Genomic DNA, 20,818 nt, shown 5'->3' on the forward strand with positions numbered 1-20,818 from the left:
AGTCAAAAGGTAATTTAATAATGTGATCTAAGTTTTTAAAAGTTAAAAAAATAAATACATTTTAAGACATCTTGCCATACCAAAAGTAGACGTATGTTAAACTGTTTTAAATTACTTTTCCCCCACATCAATCTACACTCCATGCACCATAATGACAAAAGAAAAAATGAATTTCAGCTAAAAACTCAATAGATGGGTCTTGCGCATGTTGCCCAGTTGGGTCCCACTTAGTGGCAAGTGCAATCCAATATGAAATTCATGTGGGCCATTAACATGGGCCCCACATACAAATGTTGGCTGGGTAGCTGAAGCACCTTTATAGCCTTAAGTTTTATGGATATGATGGATATGCAATATTTCGTCAATTATCTGCCATTCTTCACCTCACCTCTTCACCTTTTAAGCTCTGTCGGCTTGGATGGGGGCTGGCAGACATTTTCAGATTTCTCCAGAAATGTTTTATAAGGTTCAAGCCCAGGCTGTGGCTGGGCCACTCAAGGACATTCACAGTTATCTATAAGCCACTCTTGCTGTGTGCTTAGGGTCATTGTCCTGTTGGAAGGTAAACCTTCTGCCCAGTTCTGAATGCCCTGAACTAGGTTTTCATTAAGTCTATCTCATAATTTTGGTGCATTTTCTTCTACTCTGAAGAGTCCCTCAGTCCCTGCCACTGCAAAACAAACCCACAGCATGAGGCTGCTACCAGCACATTTACTTTTGGGATGCTGCTGTGCTGGAGATAAACAGTGCGTGGATTCCATCAAACATGATGCTTGGAATTGAGGTTCATCAGACCAGAGTATCTCGTTTCTCACAGTCTGAGGGTCCTTTAGATAGTTTTTTGCAAATTCCAAGTGTGTTTTCATGTGTCTTCACTGAGGAGAGGATTGAGTCTTGCCACACCAACATGAAACCCAGATTGGTGGAGTGTAGCAGTGATGTTTGTCCTTCTGTAAGTTTCCACATATCATGGAGCTCAACTAGAGTGACTATGTTCTTGTTCTTGTTCACCACTCTAGCCAAGGCCCTTCTCCATCAATTGCTAAGTTTGGCCAGGAAGCCAGCTCTAGGAAGAGTCCTGGTTGTTTCAAACTTCTTCAGTAAAGGGTAATGGAGACTACATGCTTTTGTGAACCTTCAATGCAGCAGATTTTTTTCTAAATCTTCCCCAGATGTGTGGCTTGATGCAATCCTGTCTCTGAGCTCTACAGGCAGTTTTTTAACCTCAGGACTTGGTTTTTGCTCTAATGTGCATTTTCAGCTGTTAGACCTTTTAATAAAACATGTGCGCCTTTCCAAATCATACCCATCCAATGAATTTGCCACAGGTTAACGTCATTTGAAGTGTAGTAACATCTACAAGCAATATGAATGCTCCTGAGCTAAATTTCAACTGCTCCAGATAAGGGTTTGAATACTTATGCAATGAAACCATTTAAGTTTATTTTTTAATAAATTTGCAATGATTTTAAAAACCTGTTTTTTGCTTTGCCATTATAGTGCATGGTGTGTAATTTAAAGCATTTTAACATAAGGCAGCAACATAAAATGTGACGGGTATGAATACTTTCACAAGCCACTGTAAATGTGACAAAACTTCAGCAGTTTTGAAAACCACCGTTAACAACATCAGCAACAAGCAGACAAGGACTTACACTGCTGTTCGTGTTTATATAACGCACACAGAAGCTAATTTCAGACAGCATTAATTTATTTATCATACTGAATTTACAAAATTAAAAGAAAAAGCAACAATTGAAGAAACAGGTTTGTACATTTTAGTCCTTTTTGTCGTTTATTTTTTGTTTTTGTTCTTTTTTTAACAGTTTGAATAGCAATCCACTGTACACAAGGCTTATGATGATATTTCTATCTTTAAAAAGAAAAGACAACCAAGATGCTCTGACTTTCCAATGGCGACACTGGAGTAAGGCGAGTCTTAGGTTGGACAAACTGGACTTAAACGCAACCCTGCAACCCCATCATCCCATTAGACAGCAGCTCTCTTTCAACAAACACTACGGAAATACTAGTGCCAGAAGAGCTTCTAAATCCATTTCGGCCACCCTCTGCCTTCAATGTCCAAGCCGATGAGATTTACAATGAAATAACACTCAATCTCAGTCGTTCTGTTGATTTCATGCACTAATCTGGAATATGGGGAGAGTCTGAATTTACATCGAATGAGACGTCTTTTATGGGCACGTAAAACTCACTGGACGACTTCATTAAAGCTTCAGTCAAGAGCTCAGGTTCTCAAGCTAACAATATGAGGACCATGGGAAAACACAACTCGAAAGGGCTAATGTTCGCATCAAGTCAATGTTTGTGCGGTAACAATTATGCTTTACAACTTAAAGCTGACAAACATAATTCTAAGAGCAACATTTCAACCAAAAGACAGTAAACAACTCGAAAATGTTCCTTGAAGCGCCCCATAAACCGATAATTTCGTGTTAAAATGTGCTGTGTACTAATAATAACACTTGTCGATATTTCAAGCAGCGATAAATCTAGCTACCTACCGTGTACTTTGTATTTCAGTATACATTATTTAGTTCCCTTGAGCTAATAAGTGGTTTCAGCCTGGAGACAGTCAAGGGGAGGGACACAGACAGGAAACACAGTAGTGTCCTTTACAGTGAATTCTTGTAGTGGTGAGCGACGCCTTTGTCTATCGCACGCGCTCGTCAAATAAGAATGAAAATACTACGCTGATAACTGCGACATTTAAAGAAAATGATCGATCTCTTCAGTTTTGGAATGAAATTTTCTTACAACAGAGTAAAACATTCACCTTCATGTTCCATTAGAATAGATATGACAATATCATACAGGGCCGGGTAAATAGTGTAATAAATATCTAAGCGTTGAATTGAAGCGCTGGCTTTAAATGAAACAATAGTTAACAGTATTGACTGATGCCCTGAAAAGCCTTTTTTTCGGTGTTTGATGGGTGCGGAACGGGCAAGGGATGCCCGGTCGCATCCTGCCCCGGTGGCACTCGTCGGGTGTCCCGAACGAGAGCTGCGGGCAGGGGACACGGAAGGCATGCCTTAGCTGCGGATGGGAGACCCGGCAGCTTTGCTGTCAGGACGGGAGGCGGGGGAAAAAGGGCGGGAAACAGAGGGAGGCCAAGCGAGAGAGGAGAGGGATGTGAAACCGCAGAGATGAGGGAGGCCGCTGGCCTTAAACCCCATTAGAATGTTTTCCGGTGGATGGCACGGGCGCGGTCTTCCTCGTATTCCTTCTTGGAGACCCACATCTTCTTAAAGGTGTCGAGTGAAGCCAGGATAGATCCACTATACAAAGAATAAGGAAAAAACATATGAAAAACACCATAAAATATACCAAAATACTTTTAAAAACAGTTTACATTTAAAAGTTTGGGGATGAAAAAAAAATATATATATATTTTGAAAGAAGTCTGTCATACTCATCAAGGCTGGATTTGTTTGATGAAGAATAAAGTAAAGTATTAATACTGTGAAATATTACAAATTTTAAATTATTTGATTTCACTTTATTTTAAAACGAAATTATTGCTGTAATGTGATTATCTATTTTTATTTATATAAAATTTTATTTCAGTTAAATTTTAGTTGACTTTTTATTAGTTTTTAAATGTAATTTTTAAGTTAAAATATAACTTATTTTAGTGCTTCAATTTAAACTTATTTTAATCAGTTGTCAAACATTTTAAAAGAACAATATTTATTTTAAATATAAATATTTTGTAACATTAAAATGCCTGTCACTTTTGATCAATCTAATACATCCTTTCTGAATAAAAGTATTAATTCCTTTAAAAAAACAACAACCTAAAACGGTGCTATTTTTTTTTCAGGATTCTTTTTAGGGAACATGATCTTTAAAAGAACAATATTTATTTTAAATATAAATATTTTGTAACATTAAAAATGTCTTTACTGAACCTTTTGATCAATATAATGCATCCTTTCTAAATAAAATTATTTATTTCTTTAAAAAACAAAAACCCTGAAAGAGTGATTTTTTTTCAGGATTCTTTTTGAGGAACATGACCATTAAAATGTCTTCACTGTCGTATATCAAATGCATACTATCTGAATAAAAGTATTCATTTCTTTAAAAACAACAACAACAACAACAACAACAACAACAACAAAAAAACTAAAACAGTGATATTTTTTTCAGGTTTCTTTTCTTTTGAGGAACATATTAAAAGAACAATATTTATTTTAAATATAAATTTTTGCAACATTAAAAATGTCTTTAATGTCACTTTTGATCAATCTAATGTATCCTTTCTCAATAAAAATATTAATAAAAAAAGAAAAAGAAAAGAAAGAGTGATATTTATTTTCCAGGATTCTTTTTGAGGAACATGAATCTTAAAATAACAAAATTTTTAAATATAAATCTTTTGTAACATTTAAAAGACCTTTGCTGTTACTTTTGATCAATCTAATGCATCCTTTCTGAATAAAAGTATTAATAAAAAAAATTTACAAAAAATACAAAAAACCTGAAACAGTGATTTTTTTTAGGATTCTTTCTGAGGAACATGAACCTTAAAATAACAATATTTTTAAATTTTAATCTTTTTTAATATTAAAAATGTCTTTACTGTTACTTTTGATCTATCTAATGCATCCTTTCTGAATAAAAGTGTTAATTTCTTAAAAAGAAAAAAAAAACTGAAACAGTGATATTTCTATAGGATTCTTTTTGAGGAACATGAACTTTAAAAGAACAATATTTTCACATATAAATATTTTGTAAAATTTAAAATGTCTTTACTGTTACTATTAAACCTAAAAATACTTTGTTCTTACCCTATCCATGTTGAATAAAGTCTCTCCTGTGGTGCAGATATCTGAAACAAGACAACAAATAAATATTTAAAACCACATAGTTCTCACACCAAGCTAAAATTTCTTAGCTGTCGCAGTCACCTTAATTTTAACATCTTTGGGCGCAAGTTTCTTCACTTCACTTAACAACCGGTCTCCAAAACCTGCAAGGAACATAGATAGAGTTTCAGTTGTGTCACTAGATGAAGAACTGAAAGATGCTTTCGACAGATCTTATAGCTCTACCTTTGAGGAGCGTTGAACCGCCAGACAGCACTATGTTAGAGAAGAGTGTGCGTCGCAGATCCATGTCTGACTTCTGAATGGCGAAGGCCAGCACCTCATGAATACCCTCGCTCTCGTCTCCAATCAGATCAGGCCTGAAGAGAAGCTCTGGAGCCCTGAACCGCGCTGGGCCGATCTGCAGGAGACAAACAGCTGTGAGTAACACATCAAGTCAAAGTGAAAGTCTATTTACTTTTTTAAATACACAATTCTGGTGCCATCATGAGTGAGTTATCAGTGCACTTTATTCCAATGGTTCTGAATGGCATTTCATGTTAACTTCAGAAAGAACCTAAACTGAACCTCCAATGAATGGCAATAAAATCAGGATACAATGTGTAATTTTATGCCCGTGTGATCATACACACTAACATATCCAAGCAATCTCAATCTTACATCTAGAGTGCTTCCGTCGGGGAGTGTGTATTGTGCTTTTTCAGTTTCTAGAGTTTCATCCTTCTGGGGGTTGAGGGAAAGGTAGCAGGCTCTCTGGAAAACAAAACAGCATTTTTTCAATCGTGTGATAATTTATCTAGATTATAATTTCCATCAAGAAGGAACATGTTGTATAAACCAGATGTGGAGCCTCATACCTCTTTGATGGTGCGCACGACCTCAAACTCTGCAGAAGTGTGGAAATCATAGCCTTCTTTGCGCAGGAGGAGGCGGAGGTAACGGGAGACGTCACGTCCGGCGATGTCCACGCGCATGATGGAATGTGGAATGGCGAATCCCTCGTATATGGGGACGGCATGTGTCACACCATCACCGGCGTCCAGGACCACACCTGTGGTTCGGCCTGTGGCGTATCTGTCAGACAGGAAACGTGTTTGCATGAGAGAGGAATAGGAAGTGAGAGATCAGGAAGAATGAAATTCAAAGCCATTAACTCACAAACTGAGCACTGCCTGCATGGAGATGAACAGCGCCGGCACATTGAAAGTCTCGAAGAAAACCTCTGCAGCCCGTTCACGATTTTTACTGGGGTTCAGTGGCGCTTCGGTCAACAGAACAGGATGCTGGAAGACATACAAAAATATAAAAGTCAGAAAAATACAGTGCAAGACAGTGTTGTTAATGGTAACTGAAATGAAGCTGAGATCAAATTAAAAATAAGGTTACAGTTTATTTTAAGATGACGTTGCTACAGTATAATTACACAAATAACTACTAAATAATATTAATGAACTACATGTTCTACAGGGTTAGTTTCTACTGTAATTATGCAGAATTTACCATTACTACTGTAAGTACATGTAACATTTAAAAAAAAGAAAGAAAAAAAAATTATATATATATATATATATATATATATATATATATATATATATATGTATGTATGTATGTGTGTGTATATATATAAAGATAAACTTAAAAAAAACATTAAAAAATTAAAAAACTAAAACTGAGGAAAAAAAGAAATAAATATATTTTTAATTAATCCTGTGATTTCAAAGCTGAATTTTTACTGTTTTACTGTTGAAAACAGCAGAGTTGAATATTCAAAGAGAAAGTAGTTGTTTTAAATAGTAAAAATATTTCAGAATATTACTGCTTTTGCTGTATTTTGGATCAAATAAACGCAGGCTTGGTGAGAAGAAGGTAATTCTTTAAAAAACGTTAAAAATCTTGACTGGTAGTGTATAATACATAAAATACATAAAATACATATTAAAGAAAGAAAGAAAGAAAGAAAGAAAGAAAGAAAGAAAGAAAGAAAGAAAGGTCAATTTAAAATGTTGTAAAACTGTTCTGGAAACTAACTGAAAAAAATAACTAGGTTGAACCACTAATAATACTAAAACTAAAATAAAAACAAATTTAAAGCTAAATAGAAAGATAAAACCCTAATATATAAAACAAAAATAAAATTAAATTTTAAATAATTACTAAGTAATCGTATATAAATACACTCTAGTCAAAAACAGATAAAGATACAAACAGATACAATGCAGTTAGAAGTTTTTGAACAGTAAGATTTTTAATGTTTTTTAAGAAGTCTCTTCTGCCCACCAAGCCTGCATTTATTTGATCCAAACTACAGTAAAAAAAATAAAATTTTAATTTTTTTACTATTTAAAATGTTTCAAAATTTGATTTGAATATATTTTAACATATAATTTACATTTATTTAAAATAAGTTTAATTATTCCTGTTAGGGCTGGGCGATTTGGCCTAAAATCAAAATCTCGATTAATTGAACATTTTTTAAATCCGATTACGATTAATGAACGATTATTTTATTCATTAATAAAATTATATTTAATTATATTTAAATAATATTTATTTTTTTTGCCCTCATAGTTCACTGACAAGTTTTGTACAGTAAATATGCGCACATATTACAAGTGAGAGATTTTTGAATGAAGGGTGCACACACTATCTACTATCTATGATTATTTATTGAACATCAGTGTTGAACAACTGAAATTAAAGCACACATTGCTTAAAATGAAAAGTCACATTTTTCTTAAATTAGTGAAAATAAATAACTTGCACTTTTGGAAACAAAATAAATTATTTATAAAATAATAATAATATTAAAAGTAGAAAATAAGCAGTATCTCTTCTAAATAAAATTACTCTTGTATATCCTGTAAATACTTTTTACTGTATAAATACTGTTTAAGCTCTCCATCGACATGTCGGCGGAATAACGCAACGTAACGGAGCGGGGTCACGTGACTCCACACGCAGTAGTGTTTTTAAAGGGAAAGTAATTGAAATAATTGACCTGGAAAAATTTGATCGATTATAGGTTCTGAATGTCGATTTCGATTACTTTTCGATTAATCGCCCAGCCCTAATTCCTGTGATTTCAAAGCTTAATTAACATCATTACTCCAGTCACATGATCCTTCAGAAATAATTCTAATATTCTGATTTGATGCTCAAAAACATTTATTTTTATTATTATTATTATTATGTTGAAAACTGCAGAGTAGAATTTTTCATGTTTCTTTGAAGAAAAGAAAGTTCAGAAGAACAGCATTTATCTGAAATAGACATTTTTTTTAAATGTTTTTGTAACATTATAAATGTATTTATCATCACGTTTGATCAATTTGAAGCATCCTTGCTAATTAAAAGTATTAATTTCTATCACTTTTTTCCCCACCATAAAAACTAAAAAATTATACTGACTCCAAGCATTTGAATGGTATAGTGTGTTACCAAAACTTTTTATTTCTGATAAATGCCATTGCCGATCGTTCGATCTCTCTATTTATCAAAGAATCCTGAAAACAAATTGCTCAATTTTTTTTAAGCATTAATAATAATAACAAATGTTTCCTAAACAGCAAATCAGCATATTAGAATGATTTCTGAAGGATCATGTGACACTGAAGACTGCAGTAATGATGCTGAAAATTCAGCATTGATCACAGGAATAAATTAAGAGAAAGTAGTTATTTTAAATAGTTAAAATATTTCACAATATTACCGCTTTTGCTGTATTTTGGATCAAATAAATGCAGGCTTGGTGTTCAAAAACTTTTGCCTTTTAGTGTATAATACATAAAATACCAGTGTTGTTTTTGACAACCATCTTAGATTTAGTCTTAGTCTTAGTCTTTTGGACTAAAATGCTTATTAGTTTTAGTCCAATTTTAGTCGACGAAAAGTCAAAAAGGTTTTAGTCTAGTTTTAGTCAAAAAAGGGGAAAAAGTAGTCTTTTAACAAATTAATGTAGGTCAGTAAGTATTTTGCTGTTGGGAAGTGTCACTTGTAAGTTCTGAAAATAGCAGATCTATAGTTCAACACAATGTGAGCTTCCGGATCGACTATTTTTTACCAATAATTACAATAATGAAGGAATGTTTTAAAACATAAAAGACAAACAAGGATGGAATGCTAAAACGGCTTGCCATACTAGAATGGCAAAGAGTATTTAATGCTAAAACGGCTTGCCATAGCGGCAGATTTTAGGTTTTAGGTTTTGATTGGCATGCACAATAAGCAGAACTGTCATGCATTTTAAACGTCTGACGGACTACCCACTAACATTTTCGTCTATTCTCGTCTCGTCAACGAAAACTCACACACGTCTCGTCATGTTTTAGTCATCAACGAGCCATTTTTATCTCGTCATTGTCTCGTTATCGTCATGAAAAAAAGTGGCGTCAACGAAATGATTTCGTCATCGTCATCGTTGACGAAAACAACACTGTAAAATACATATAAAAATTAAATAAGTTATATAAACGAAATTAATGAGCATAATGAACACCAAGTATATCCGCACCTCCTCGGAGAAGGTCTGCAGCTGTTCCTTTGAGTACACATACTGCCAGATGCGCTCCATGTCATTCCAGTCTTTCACAATACCATGTTCCATAGGATAGCGGACAGACAGCAGCCCCCTGTGCTCCTAAACATAGTACAGAAAAAAAAAAAAACAGTATGTTTTTACATTATTATAACACACATACATAACATATTATTAACCAAAAACATCACAGGTTAAATCAAGTCCAGGTCAATGTTATTTCTGGCTGAATATTGTGGCACATTATGGAATCTAACTGTATTGTGAATATCATATTTTCTTTCAATACAAGGGGGAAAAAACTCACTCTTCAATTAAAATAAGAAGGTTTACCTCAGCTTTGGGTCCAATGAACAGATCGCCCTCAAGGGCACCAGCCATCACCCGAACATGCTTGGGCCGCCCCACACTAGAAAAAAACGTTCTAGTTAAAATCACATCACGTTACATAACTAAAATGGGATTTTCACTAACACTGCCATTATAGACACAAACTGCATAATATGATCATATGACAAATTTGATTATGGCTAAAATAATATTAATCAACAATATTTACCCTAAAATTGCTTAGTGTAAAATTGTTCAGCAAGTAGCCTCTTACGCTCACCAAAGCTGTGTTTATTTCACCAAATATACAGTAGAAGCAGTAATATTGTTAAATATTATTGTAAATTAAAATAACTGTGTTCTATGTGATGGTATTTTCCAAATGTAATTTATTTCTGTGATGCAAAGCTGAATTTTCAGCATCATTACTCCAGTCTTCAGTGTCACATGACCCTTCAGAAATCATTCTGATCAAACTTTTTCTAATATTATCAGTGTTGAAAACAGTTAATCTTTTTGTGGAACCCATGATAATTCTTTTTTTTTTATTGATTCTTTGATATATAGAGCTGAAAAAGGTGAGATTTATTTTAAATGGAAATCTTTTGTAATATTTTAAATGTCTTTACTGTCGCTTTCAGAATCTTGTAATGCATCCAAGATGAAAACAATTTTTAAATTCTTCAAAAAAAAATAATAATAATACTAATTACTGACCCCTAACAGTAATTGAAAGCTACTCCAATGTAATATTATCAATAAAAATGATTACTTACTAATTTGGGAAACAGTATTTAGGGATCTGATCTCCAGCAAAGCCAGCCTTAATAACTCCAGACCCCTGAAAGAGACATTGGAAAGCAAGTTAAAAAAAAAAAGCATATATTAATGGTCTAGAATTGTGCAGGGAGGAGGTTTAAAATAAACTTGAACTATAAAGGCTTGAACAGTGAACGTGTTGTAAAATGAATCATCTAATGATCTGATCCCTCCTTGTTTGTTCTTGAGTCATGAGACAGAGCTGGAGGGAGCTACACAAAACCCAACTAGCTATAAACTTCAGAATAATCACACAGTGAGAAAACACCCTAATGTTTCACTAAATATCACTGAAATGTACAAAGTTTTCATAATTTCGCAAAGCTGTCAAAGTGACACAGGCTTTGAGATCTCCCACCTTAATTCTGATTAACATTTAAAGCTTTCTGGTTCTTTATCTATAGCTTCAGCCTTTTGGCTTTTATTAAAATCCATTTTCTAACTTCTATGAACTATTTCATATTAATAAATGTTTCTGTATATATAAGGCGGGGTCACAGCCAGCCATCTTAGCAACAATAACAACTCCAGCTCAAATACAGGAATTTATCTGACAGATACTCTTTGACAGCCGTGCATCTTGCAGGATTTCATAAATATGTACAACGTGGAATCATTTATTTCAACTCTGAGAGAATAATTCAAAACACAACGGAAAATGAATGACAAATCAGTTTTATAGCGATGCATCATTCTAATCAGCTAATGCTTCAAGATATCGCCGAATTGCTTCAGGAACAAATGCTCTGTTCTGCTTTAATAAGACGTGCATCAGACTGTGCATGTTATCATCCAAATAAATAAAATCTTAAACATATCTAATTTAGCTTTGGCCGGCTAGCGCAGGTTTTGGCACAATGGCATTAGCTTTAGCCTTTTAGCACAGACTGGGTGTGGAGGGCTGCTGACATCATACTCACATTATCAATCACAACCGGCTGGTTGGCTATAATATCGTACGACTCCATGTTCAGCCTGCGCTTGGGTGCGTTTTTCGCTAGACTCGTTCGCAAGAAGCACCGTTTATGATTTTCTGCTCATGTAAATAAAAAATAACCGTCGATGCTTGGCAGTATAACCACAGGCTGAGCGGTGATGCGTCAACCGAACCACACTGTGGATGGAGCCAATCAAACCCACGTTACTAGGAGATGAGTGACAGCTCAGTTAGCCAATAGTCATTTGGATCGCAAGCCTCCTAGACGGTTTTGGTTTTATCGATTAAAATGGTTTTTAAAATTAAATTTTTACTTTTTTTTTAAGTGTGTCATTTTATATATTTATTTACATGCTATGTTCAAATATAATTCGAAATGATTCTCTTTAATGTATCGTTGTTGTTGTTTTTTTTTATTAAAATAGCAAAATAATAAAGAGGACAATGTACCTCACGACTGTAGTAGCAGAGTTAATTCTTCGCTTATACATATAAAAATTAATACATAAACACATCAAACGCATTTTGGACATTTTAGCAAGTTAGGGACATTTATTTTGACATACGGAAGTGGCTTATCCGGAAGTTGTTCTTCATAAGGTTGTTGTTCTGTCCTCGGAGAAATTGAAAGTGTCAAATCACCCGGAGATATAAACTAAACGCAGATCAGAAACGTGTACATCTACAAAACATCTTCAGGTGAGGATCTACATTTGAATTTGTTTAACAGTGTTGCCCGAATGGCAAGTTTCGGTATGTTTATAGCTGTTAAAACTTGAATAAACTTAAATGTTTGGTTAGTTTAATGCGGGTCATTCCAAGTTAATATTGTGGTGAATTAAAACAGAATTTAAAATTTAATTTGTTAAGTGAGAAGTGTTTACTGACCTGACATTCATACGTGACTAGGGCCTGATTAACAACTAAAAACACAAATATTATTAATAATATAAGAAGAAATAACATTTACTGCATCTTTCATGCAAAGACAGACGTTAGAAGAATAAATATAATTGTTGTTATGTTATGTATCATATCATATCCTGTATTGTTACTATAAAAACTCTTTCTAGTTAATTATGTTGTAATCCCTGTAGCATCAAATTATTAGGACCAAACATATTATCCATATTTACACTACCAGTCCAATTTTTTTTTTTTTTTTTTTTTTTTTTGATGTTTTTTGTTTCGGCTCACCAACCGTGCATTTAAATCTTGAAATGTTTTACTATTTAAAATAACTGCTTTCTATTTTAATATATTTTAAATTGTAATTTATTTCTGTGGTCAAAGCTGAATTTTCAGCATTATTACATCAGTCTTAAAGTGTCACATGATCTTTCAGAAAGCATTCTAATATGCTGATTATTTTTTATTGTTATCAATGTTTAAAACAGTTGAGTACATATTTTTCATCTTTAATTATTAGAAAGATCCAAAGATCAGCATTTATCTGAAACAAAACACTATAGCATTAAAAAGCTTGGAGTCAGTATAAAAAGAAATTATATAAATTAATACCTTTATTTAGCAAGGATGCTTTAAATTGATCAAAAGTGATGATAAAGACATTTATAATGTTACAAAAGATTTCTATTTCATGTAAATGCCGTTTTTCTGGACTTTCTATTCATCAAAGAAACCTAAAATAAATTCTACTCAGCTGTTTTCAACATAATTATAATAATGTTTTTTGAGCAGCAAATCAGAATATTAGAATGATTTCTGAAGGATCATGTGACTGGAGTGATGATGCTAAAAATTCAGCTTTGAAATCACAGGAATAAATTACATTTCAAATATAAAGCAGTTATTTTAAAGAGTAAAAATACTTCAAAGTTTCACTGTTTTTGTTCTACTTCGGACCAAATAAATGCAGACTTGGTGAGCAGAAGAGAAAAAAACCTTTGAAAAATCTTGACTGGTAGTGTATTTATTTTGTTTACAGCAGAAGTGTTATTGAATCAACCCAATGATGAGATATAGCAAATATTTTTGTATTTAAGTATTGCATTCAAGTCTAATGCTCTGTATTAACAGGTTTATTAACATTGAGCCTGCGCTGGCTCACTCATGGTTGAGCTGGAGCCTGTGGATCGAACCTGACACAAGATGGCCTGTGTAGATGAACCTCCAGAGAAGTGAGTTTCTCCATTAGCTGTGAATCACAGTACTGGTTAGTAAAACAAATGGTCACTGATTGATAATCTGTTGTCCCATGACAAGGCACTGCTGGGTGTGTTTTGCTACGGAGAAGGAGGATCGGGCTGCAGAATGGGTCAGCCCGTGCCGGTGTAAAGGCTGCACCAAGTGGATCCATCAGTCTTGCTTACAGCGATGGCTGGACGAGAAACAAAAAGGAAACAGCGGAGGAGCCGTCAACTGCCCGCAGTGTGGCACTGAATACCGAATAGTTTTTCCTAAGATGGGTGAGTATTTGCACTTCATCTTTTTTTTGAAAGGGAAACCTACTGATACCTTTTTCCTCTTTTGTTATTGCATACTAGTTTAAATAAATTGAAATATAAATATTAGATGAACTGGCAACTAACGTACATAAAGTATAAGTTGAAGTGTTAACATTACTGAAACTAAATTAAAATCAATTAAAGCTAAATAGAAATATAAAAAGTCCAAAAACTAATAAAAATGATTCTAAAATTATATGAAAATTAAAGATGTTGCTTTGGAAATAATGAAATTGAAGTACTGAAATTATTATAACTAAATGGAAATAAAAATAAACCAAAGCTAAACATGAATATTGAAAAACAAAAACTAAACAAAAAAGAAGAAATGTTGCTTTTGCAAGTAACCGAAATAAATGTAAGCTGAAGCGCTAAAATGATTAACTGAAATTGAAATAAAAATAACAAAGCTTAATAAAAAATGTACAGAATAAACAAATTAAAAAAAAAAAAAAAAACACTAAAATACAGAAATAAAATAACTTTAAGCTAAGTAATAATAAAAATGTAAAATACAGAAATATACTTAAAACTAAAAGAAATTATAGCTATATTTTATTAAAATTATCTTTTAAATGTTGTGTTGGCAAATATCTAAAATAAAATTGAAGTACTAAAATTATTAAAATGGAAATAAAAATAAACTAAAGCTAAACAGAAATATTAAAAAACAAAAACTAATAAAAATGTTTAGAAATGTTGCTAAAATGCTAAAAAAAAACTAAAAAAAAAAAGAAATTAAATAAGTTGAAGTTGAAGTACTAGAGTGATTAACTAAAATAAAAATATACAAAAAAACTAATAAATGCTGAAAACGGAAATAAAAATGACTTTAAGCTAAGTAAACATAATAATACATAAAAAATTACAGAAATATGCTTAAAATTAAACTAAAATAAATTAAAGCAGAATATACAGAAATATATTTTGCAATAATAAACGCTAAAAAACAGAAATAAAATAACTTTAAGCTAAGAAATAATAATAATAATAATAGAATACATAAATATAATTACAACTAAAATAAAATAAATTAAAGCTGAGCAGAAATATAAGAAAGTCCAAAAAGTAATAAAAATTAAATGAATAAAAAAATAATAAATGCTGAAAAACTGAAATAAAAACAACTTTAAGCTAAATAATAATAATAAAAAATACAGAAATATACTTAAAAATAAAATTAAAAATTTGAGCTAAACAGAAATATAAAAAAGTCCAAAAAGTAATAAAAATTGTTTTTAAAAAATAGATAATTAAAAGTGGAAGTTGAAGTGCTAAAACAATTAACTAAAACTGAGATAAAATAACAAAAAAAAACAAAAATAGAAATAATTTGAAGCTAAGTAATAATAATATAAAAATACAGAAATATACTTAAAAAAGAAATAGAAATATATATACACATTAGGGCTGGGCGATAATTCGATAACGATAATTATAACGATATAGTTTTTTTTTTTTTTTCGATAAAACGATAATGGCAGTTCGATAAGCGTTCGATAATGTTTACGCACTATGCGTAACGCTGCGCAGGCATTTTGCAGCCTGTACTTCCGGATGCCACACGCAATATTTAGTTTACAGCCACAGTGCTCTACAGTGCGACCATTTCACTCGCATTTGCGACTAAAAATGAGTGCGTGCGACTGTAAAAAAAATATTTAGGAGCACCATGTGCGACTGATTATTGTTTAGAATGTGCTCCTAAATTATTTAAGTTAGGAGCACAAGTGGTCCTAGCAAGAAAAGTAAGCATAGAGCCCTGAGCCATTATTTTTTTATTTATATTGTCAGACCGCTAAAACATTTTACAAAATGTGTTAAATCAGCTGCACAAAGGGATTGGCATGCTGAAAAGATTTGTCTATTCTTATTTTTGTTGAATGATAAATATACTTAAAAATCACTGTAACTCTGCATTTACAGTCAGAGCCATGTTACAAGTGTTGTATCATATTACATTTCTCTTTTTTTTTTAATAAAAACGTTTTATATATTCTATTAATATTAATAATATTGTATTTGTAGACAATATTGTAGATTTGACATTTATCGTGATAATTATCGACATCGACTGATATGAAAAAAATTATCGTGATAATTTTTTTTTGCCATATCGCCCAGCCTTAATACACATACAAACACACTTGTGAATAAAAATATGAAGAAACCAAAAATCTATAAAAATGACAAAAAACATAACAAAATGACTAAAACCTAAACTAAAATGAAAATATATTAAAAAAAAGCTAATTCTAAATTGTAATTACTATAATAGTATATAAATAATAATAACTAATAAAAAAAAGTGTGTGACTTGTTTTGTAGCTAAACTTTACCATGTAAAATGGTTTTATATTTAATTTTTGACAAATTAGCTGAGAAAATGTGACAAAAGTGGCCAGATTCTGCGTGGGCTTAGTAATGACAAATATTCTGCCATTCTGTTTGGCTGTTATTTAATAGCGAAGTGTTAAGTGTGTGGTTTTGTCTCTGGTCCAGGGCCTCTGGTGTACTTCCTCCAGCAGGTTGACAGAGCTCTGTCCAGGGCCAGTCCGTTCGCAGCGGCTGGAGTGGTGGTGGGCACCGTCTACTGGTCGGCCGTCACTTACGGTGCTGTCACAGTTATGCAGGTGTGTTAAAGACAGGTGGATGAGAGGAGTTTGGCTTTCCAGGGCTCGTTTGAACAGCTTTTTCTCTTTGTGTTTAGGTGGTAGGCCATAAGAAGGGTTTGGATGTGATGGAGCGTGCGGATCCTCTCTTCTTGCTCATGGGTTTACCCACCATCCCTGTCATGCTGGTACTGGGGAAAATGATTCGCTGGGAGGATTACGTGGTGCGGCTTTGGCAACGACACTCCTCTAAGCTTCAGATCTTCAGTGGCCTTGTACCTGGTATGTGGTAAAGGGGCTTAAAGGGATAGTTCACCCAAAAATTAAACATTTTGTAATTAATTACTCACCCTCATGTCATTCCAAACCCGTAAGACCTTCGTTTGGTCAGAAAGCTCCAGAAAAATATGTTAATTTGTGCTTCGAAGATGAACGAAGGTCTTACAGGTTTGGAACGACATGAGGGCGAGCAATTAATGACAACATTTGTAATTTTGGGGTGAAAAACTTTAAATTTGGCAATAGTTAATCCCAATATTGTCACTGTTAACTAAATCTAAAACTATTACAAATTGTTTTTGGTAATTAATGAATATGAATTTTAATAAAATGTCAAATAAAAATTTTAATGAAACTTAACATGAAGAAAAACTTAATTATTAAAAATGGAAATAATTAAGTAATTAATTATGAAAGAAAATTTAAATGTTGCCTTGGCAAAATACTGAAAAAAGTTAAAGGACTAAAATTACATAAACTGAAATAAAAAATAAACTTATGCTAAATATAATTTAAAACTCCACAAATGCAAAATAAAAAATAAATACAACTTTAAAATTAAAATGAAAACTGAAATATATTTTTAAAAGCGAATTCATAAAGTATTTATGAACAACTAATAAAAGCTAATAAAAATTACAAGCACAACAATTACTAAAACTAATAAATATTCAATTTCTATTATACTATAATAGTATATAAGTTAACTTAAACTAAAATTAAAGCTAAATTAAAACAGTAAATAAAACTAATAAAAATGACGAAAGCACGTAACAAAATGACTAAAGTTAAAATGGAAACTAAAAATAAAAGCAATTCATTTAAGTATCAAAAATATAAAAAATTAAATACAAATAAATTAAGCTAAATGTAATTGTTTTTCATAAAACAAAAACTAATACAAATGACAAAAGCACATAACAAAAAACTGATTTGTTGAAATACTAAAATTACTAAAACTAAAAAACTATAAACTAAAGCTAAATATAATTTAAAAATAATAATAATAATTAAAGCACATAGCAAAATGATTCAAACTAATTAAAATTATAATGAAAACTGATAAAAATTAAAATAAAAGCTAATTTGTTGAAATACTAAAATTTAAATTAAACAACAAACTTAAGCTAAATTTAATTTTTTTTTAATTATTAAAAATGCACATAACAAATGAATAAAACTTAAACTCAAATTACAAAGAAATCTGAAAAAATAAAAATAAAAGCTAATTTGTTGAAATACTAAAATTACTAAAACTAAAAAAACTACAAACTAAAGCTAAATATAATTTGAAACTAATAATAATAATTAAAGCACAGAACAAAATGATTTAAACGAATTAAAATTATATAAAAACCAAAAATTTTAAAATAAAAGTGAATTTGTTGAAATTCTAAAATGACTAAAACTACAATAGTAAGCTAAATTTAATTTTAACAAATAATTAAAATGCACATAACAAATGACTAAAACTTAAACTAAAATTACAATGAAAACTGAAAAAAATAAAAATAGAAGCTAATTTGTTGAAATACTAAAATTTCAACAAATTTTCAACAATAAAAACTACAAACTAAAGCTAAATATAATTTAAACCTAATAATAATAATTAAAGCACATAACAAAATGATCAAAACTAATAAAAATGACAATGAAAACTGCAAAAAAGCTAATTTGTTAAAATACTAAAATGACTTAACCTAAAAAAACTACAAACTTAAGCTAAATTTAATTTAAAAAAAAAATTAAATGCACATAACAAATGACTAAAACTAAAATTACAATGAAAACTGAAAAAATAAAAAAAATTTGTTGAAATACTAAAATTACAACAACAAAAAAACAAAAAACCTACACACTAAAGCTAAATATATTTTTTAAAAATAATAAAACTTAAAAAGCACAAAATGATTAAAACAAACTAAAATTACAATGAAAACTAATAAAATATAAAAGTTAATTTGTTGAAATACTAAAAGTACTAAAACAAAAATAAAACTATAAACTAAAGCTAAATATAACTTAAAAAATGCTTAAAGCACATAACAAAATGACAAACTTAAACTAAAATTACAATGAAATATGAAAAATCAAAAATAAATCTAATTTGTTGAAATACTAAAACTACTAAAAAAAAAATAAGAGTAATTAAAAAGCTAAATTACAATAAAAACTGATAATATAAAAAGTTAATTCCTTAAAGTACTAACATGTTTAAAACTAAAATTAACATAAAGAAGATAAAAAAAAATTATAAAAATGACAAAAGCACATGAATAAAGCTCACATTTAAACTGAAAGTATAAAAATAAAAACTAATGCAAAATAACAGTTTCTTCCTTTTCTTAATCATCAATTTATGGTTTATTGTCATGATCATATCGTCAGCTTATGCTAATAATACTATTAAAAAGCATCATTTTTGAAGCGAAAAATCTAATTTGTTTGTGCAGGTGTGGGCCGCGCTCTGCCCCGCGTCCCAGCAGAGGGCAGCTACGGAGGAGACCATCTCTCCGTGTCTCGCACCCTGTGCGGCGCCCTCATCTTCCCCTCCGTTGCCAACCTCGTGGGACGCCTCCTGTTCCGCAGGGTCACGTCAAACCTGCAGCGCACCATCCTGGTGAGAGTCGAGAGTACCAACCATCTACCATACAACCCAGAATTACATTACAAAGTGTGAATCCTAACCCAGTTTTCCTCTTCTAGGGTGGCATCGCGTTTGTAGTGATCAAGGGAGTGCTGAAAGTGTATTTCAAACAGCAGCAGTACCTCATCCAGGCCAACAGACACATCCTGAATTACCCAGAGCCCGAGGGACGAGCAGACAGCGCTTTTGAGGACGACAACGAAGACAGTGGCAACGAATGAAGGCGATGCACTTGAGGAAATCAACAAATGCACTGTAGTATATAGGATTTAAAAAAAGAGACATATTTACGGATGTTTAAAGACATAATTTTCAGCTTCACTTGGCTCTCTAAATCAGCACAAACACATGTCATGTGTTATTAAAATGCAAGGATGACTGAAATTCTTTCATCTGTGAGAAACTGGGTGTTGAAGTGCCTGTAATAGCAAAACACACCAGTAGATGGCGCCAAATGCAAAGCTGGTCCCTGCACTGTGCACTGATGTCTCTGAAGACATTGTGGTTTAGGCTGCAAATGTACCAGCAGAATCATATAAGCATTTTGAGAATGAGTAATGAGATAATAAGCACTGGCTCTTTAAAGGAATGACAAATAAAGGATAATAAACCCAGAAACTGTGACTTTGATGCTTTTAAGATGGTGGTTTACGGTAACTATTTTTGACCTGGAAAGAAACATCAGGACCATTTCACTGCAAAAAAAGAACAAAATACTATGAAATATTACTATATTTGTGTATTCCGGGCTATGAAGTTGTTTTTTTGCATTAAATGGGTATTGTTTAGTAATGCTAAGTGTATTTTACGCCCAAATTTTGTTTTGTTTTTTAACTAAAAAGTTATTTTTTAATGTTTCTTGTTAATGTTAATACAGGCCTTCACTGTATTTAAAAATATGTATTTTATAAGACTTTACAACAGGGTCAGAAATTAACTTTTCTATTAGGGGGCATTTCTATTTTTTTTTTTTTTTACATTTGTGAGGGGAGTTTTTATGATCATCTTATTATTATAAAAACCATATGTTGTCTTTAATGTCAAATGCTTAAATTTACCCAATTACTTTAATATTTTAAACTACTGTCAATAACAATAGATTGTTACATTACATTATTAAATTACTGTATTAAAATTTAAATTGTTAAACTAGCATAGAGGCGGTACAATAAAAGTCATGACCTACTGAAATAAATACATATACAGTATGTATTAGCATAATTTGTCAGTGTCATGCAAATAGTTTAACCAATTTTAATAGTCCTAAAAATTTCATTATTTTCTTTATTTCTTATTTTTCACTTTTGATTTTGGGGTCAAATATGACCTCCTAATC

General features: G+C 31.6%; 2 protein-coding genes across 2 annotated transcripts; one reads left to right on the forward strand and one right to left on the reverse strand.

Moving 5' to 3' along the window:
• Positions 1 to 1,693: 1,693 nt before the first annotated feature.
• actr1b (actin related protein 1B) lies at positions 1,694 to 11,638 on the reverse strand. The gene is made up of 11 exons (XM_073829152.1): positions 11,460 to 11,638; positions 10,497 to 10,561; positions 9,724 to 9,799; positions 9,367 to 9,492; positions 6,015 to 6,139; positions 5,714 to 5,930; positions 5,517 to 5,609; positions 5,082 to 5,256; positions 4,938 to 4,999; positions 4,818 to 4,858; positions 1,694 to 3,302 (listed from the first exon to the last, which is right to left on the reverse strand). The coding sequence occupies exons 1-11, from the start codon at positions 11,505 to 11,507 to the stop codon at positions 3,200 to 3,202; spliced, it is 1,131 nt and encodes a 376-aa protein (XP_073685253.1). The 5' UTR covers positions 11,508 to 11,638; the 3' UTR covers positions 1,694 to 3,199.
• Positions 11,639 to 12,061: 423 nt separating this feature from the next.
• Positions 12,062 to 20,100, forward strand: marchf5l (membrane-associated ring finger (C3HC4) 5, like). Its single transcript, XM_073829153.1, has 7 exons — positions 12,062 to 12,175; positions 13,517 to 13,617; positions 13,703 to 13,905; positions 16,447 to 16,577; positions 16,655 to 16,838; positions 19,289 to 19,455; positions 19,542 to 20,100. The coding sequence occupies exons 2-7, from the start codon at positions 13,589 to 13,591 to the stop codon at positions 19,701 to 19,703; spliced, it is 876 nt and encodes a 291-aa protein (XP_073685254.1). The 5' UTR covers positions 12,062 to 12,175; positions 13,517 to 13,588; the 3' UTR covers positions 19,704 to 20,100.
• The last annotated feature ends 718 nt before the right edge of the window (positions 20,101 to 20,818 follow it).

The sequence above is a fragment of the Garra rufa genome, chromosome 23 (assembly GCF_049309525.1).
Source record: "Garra rufa chromosome 23, GarRuf1.0, whole genome shotgun sequence".
NCBI classification, from domain to species: Eukaryota; Metazoa; Chordata; class Actinopteri; order Cypriniformes; family Cyprinidae; genus Garra; species Garra rufa.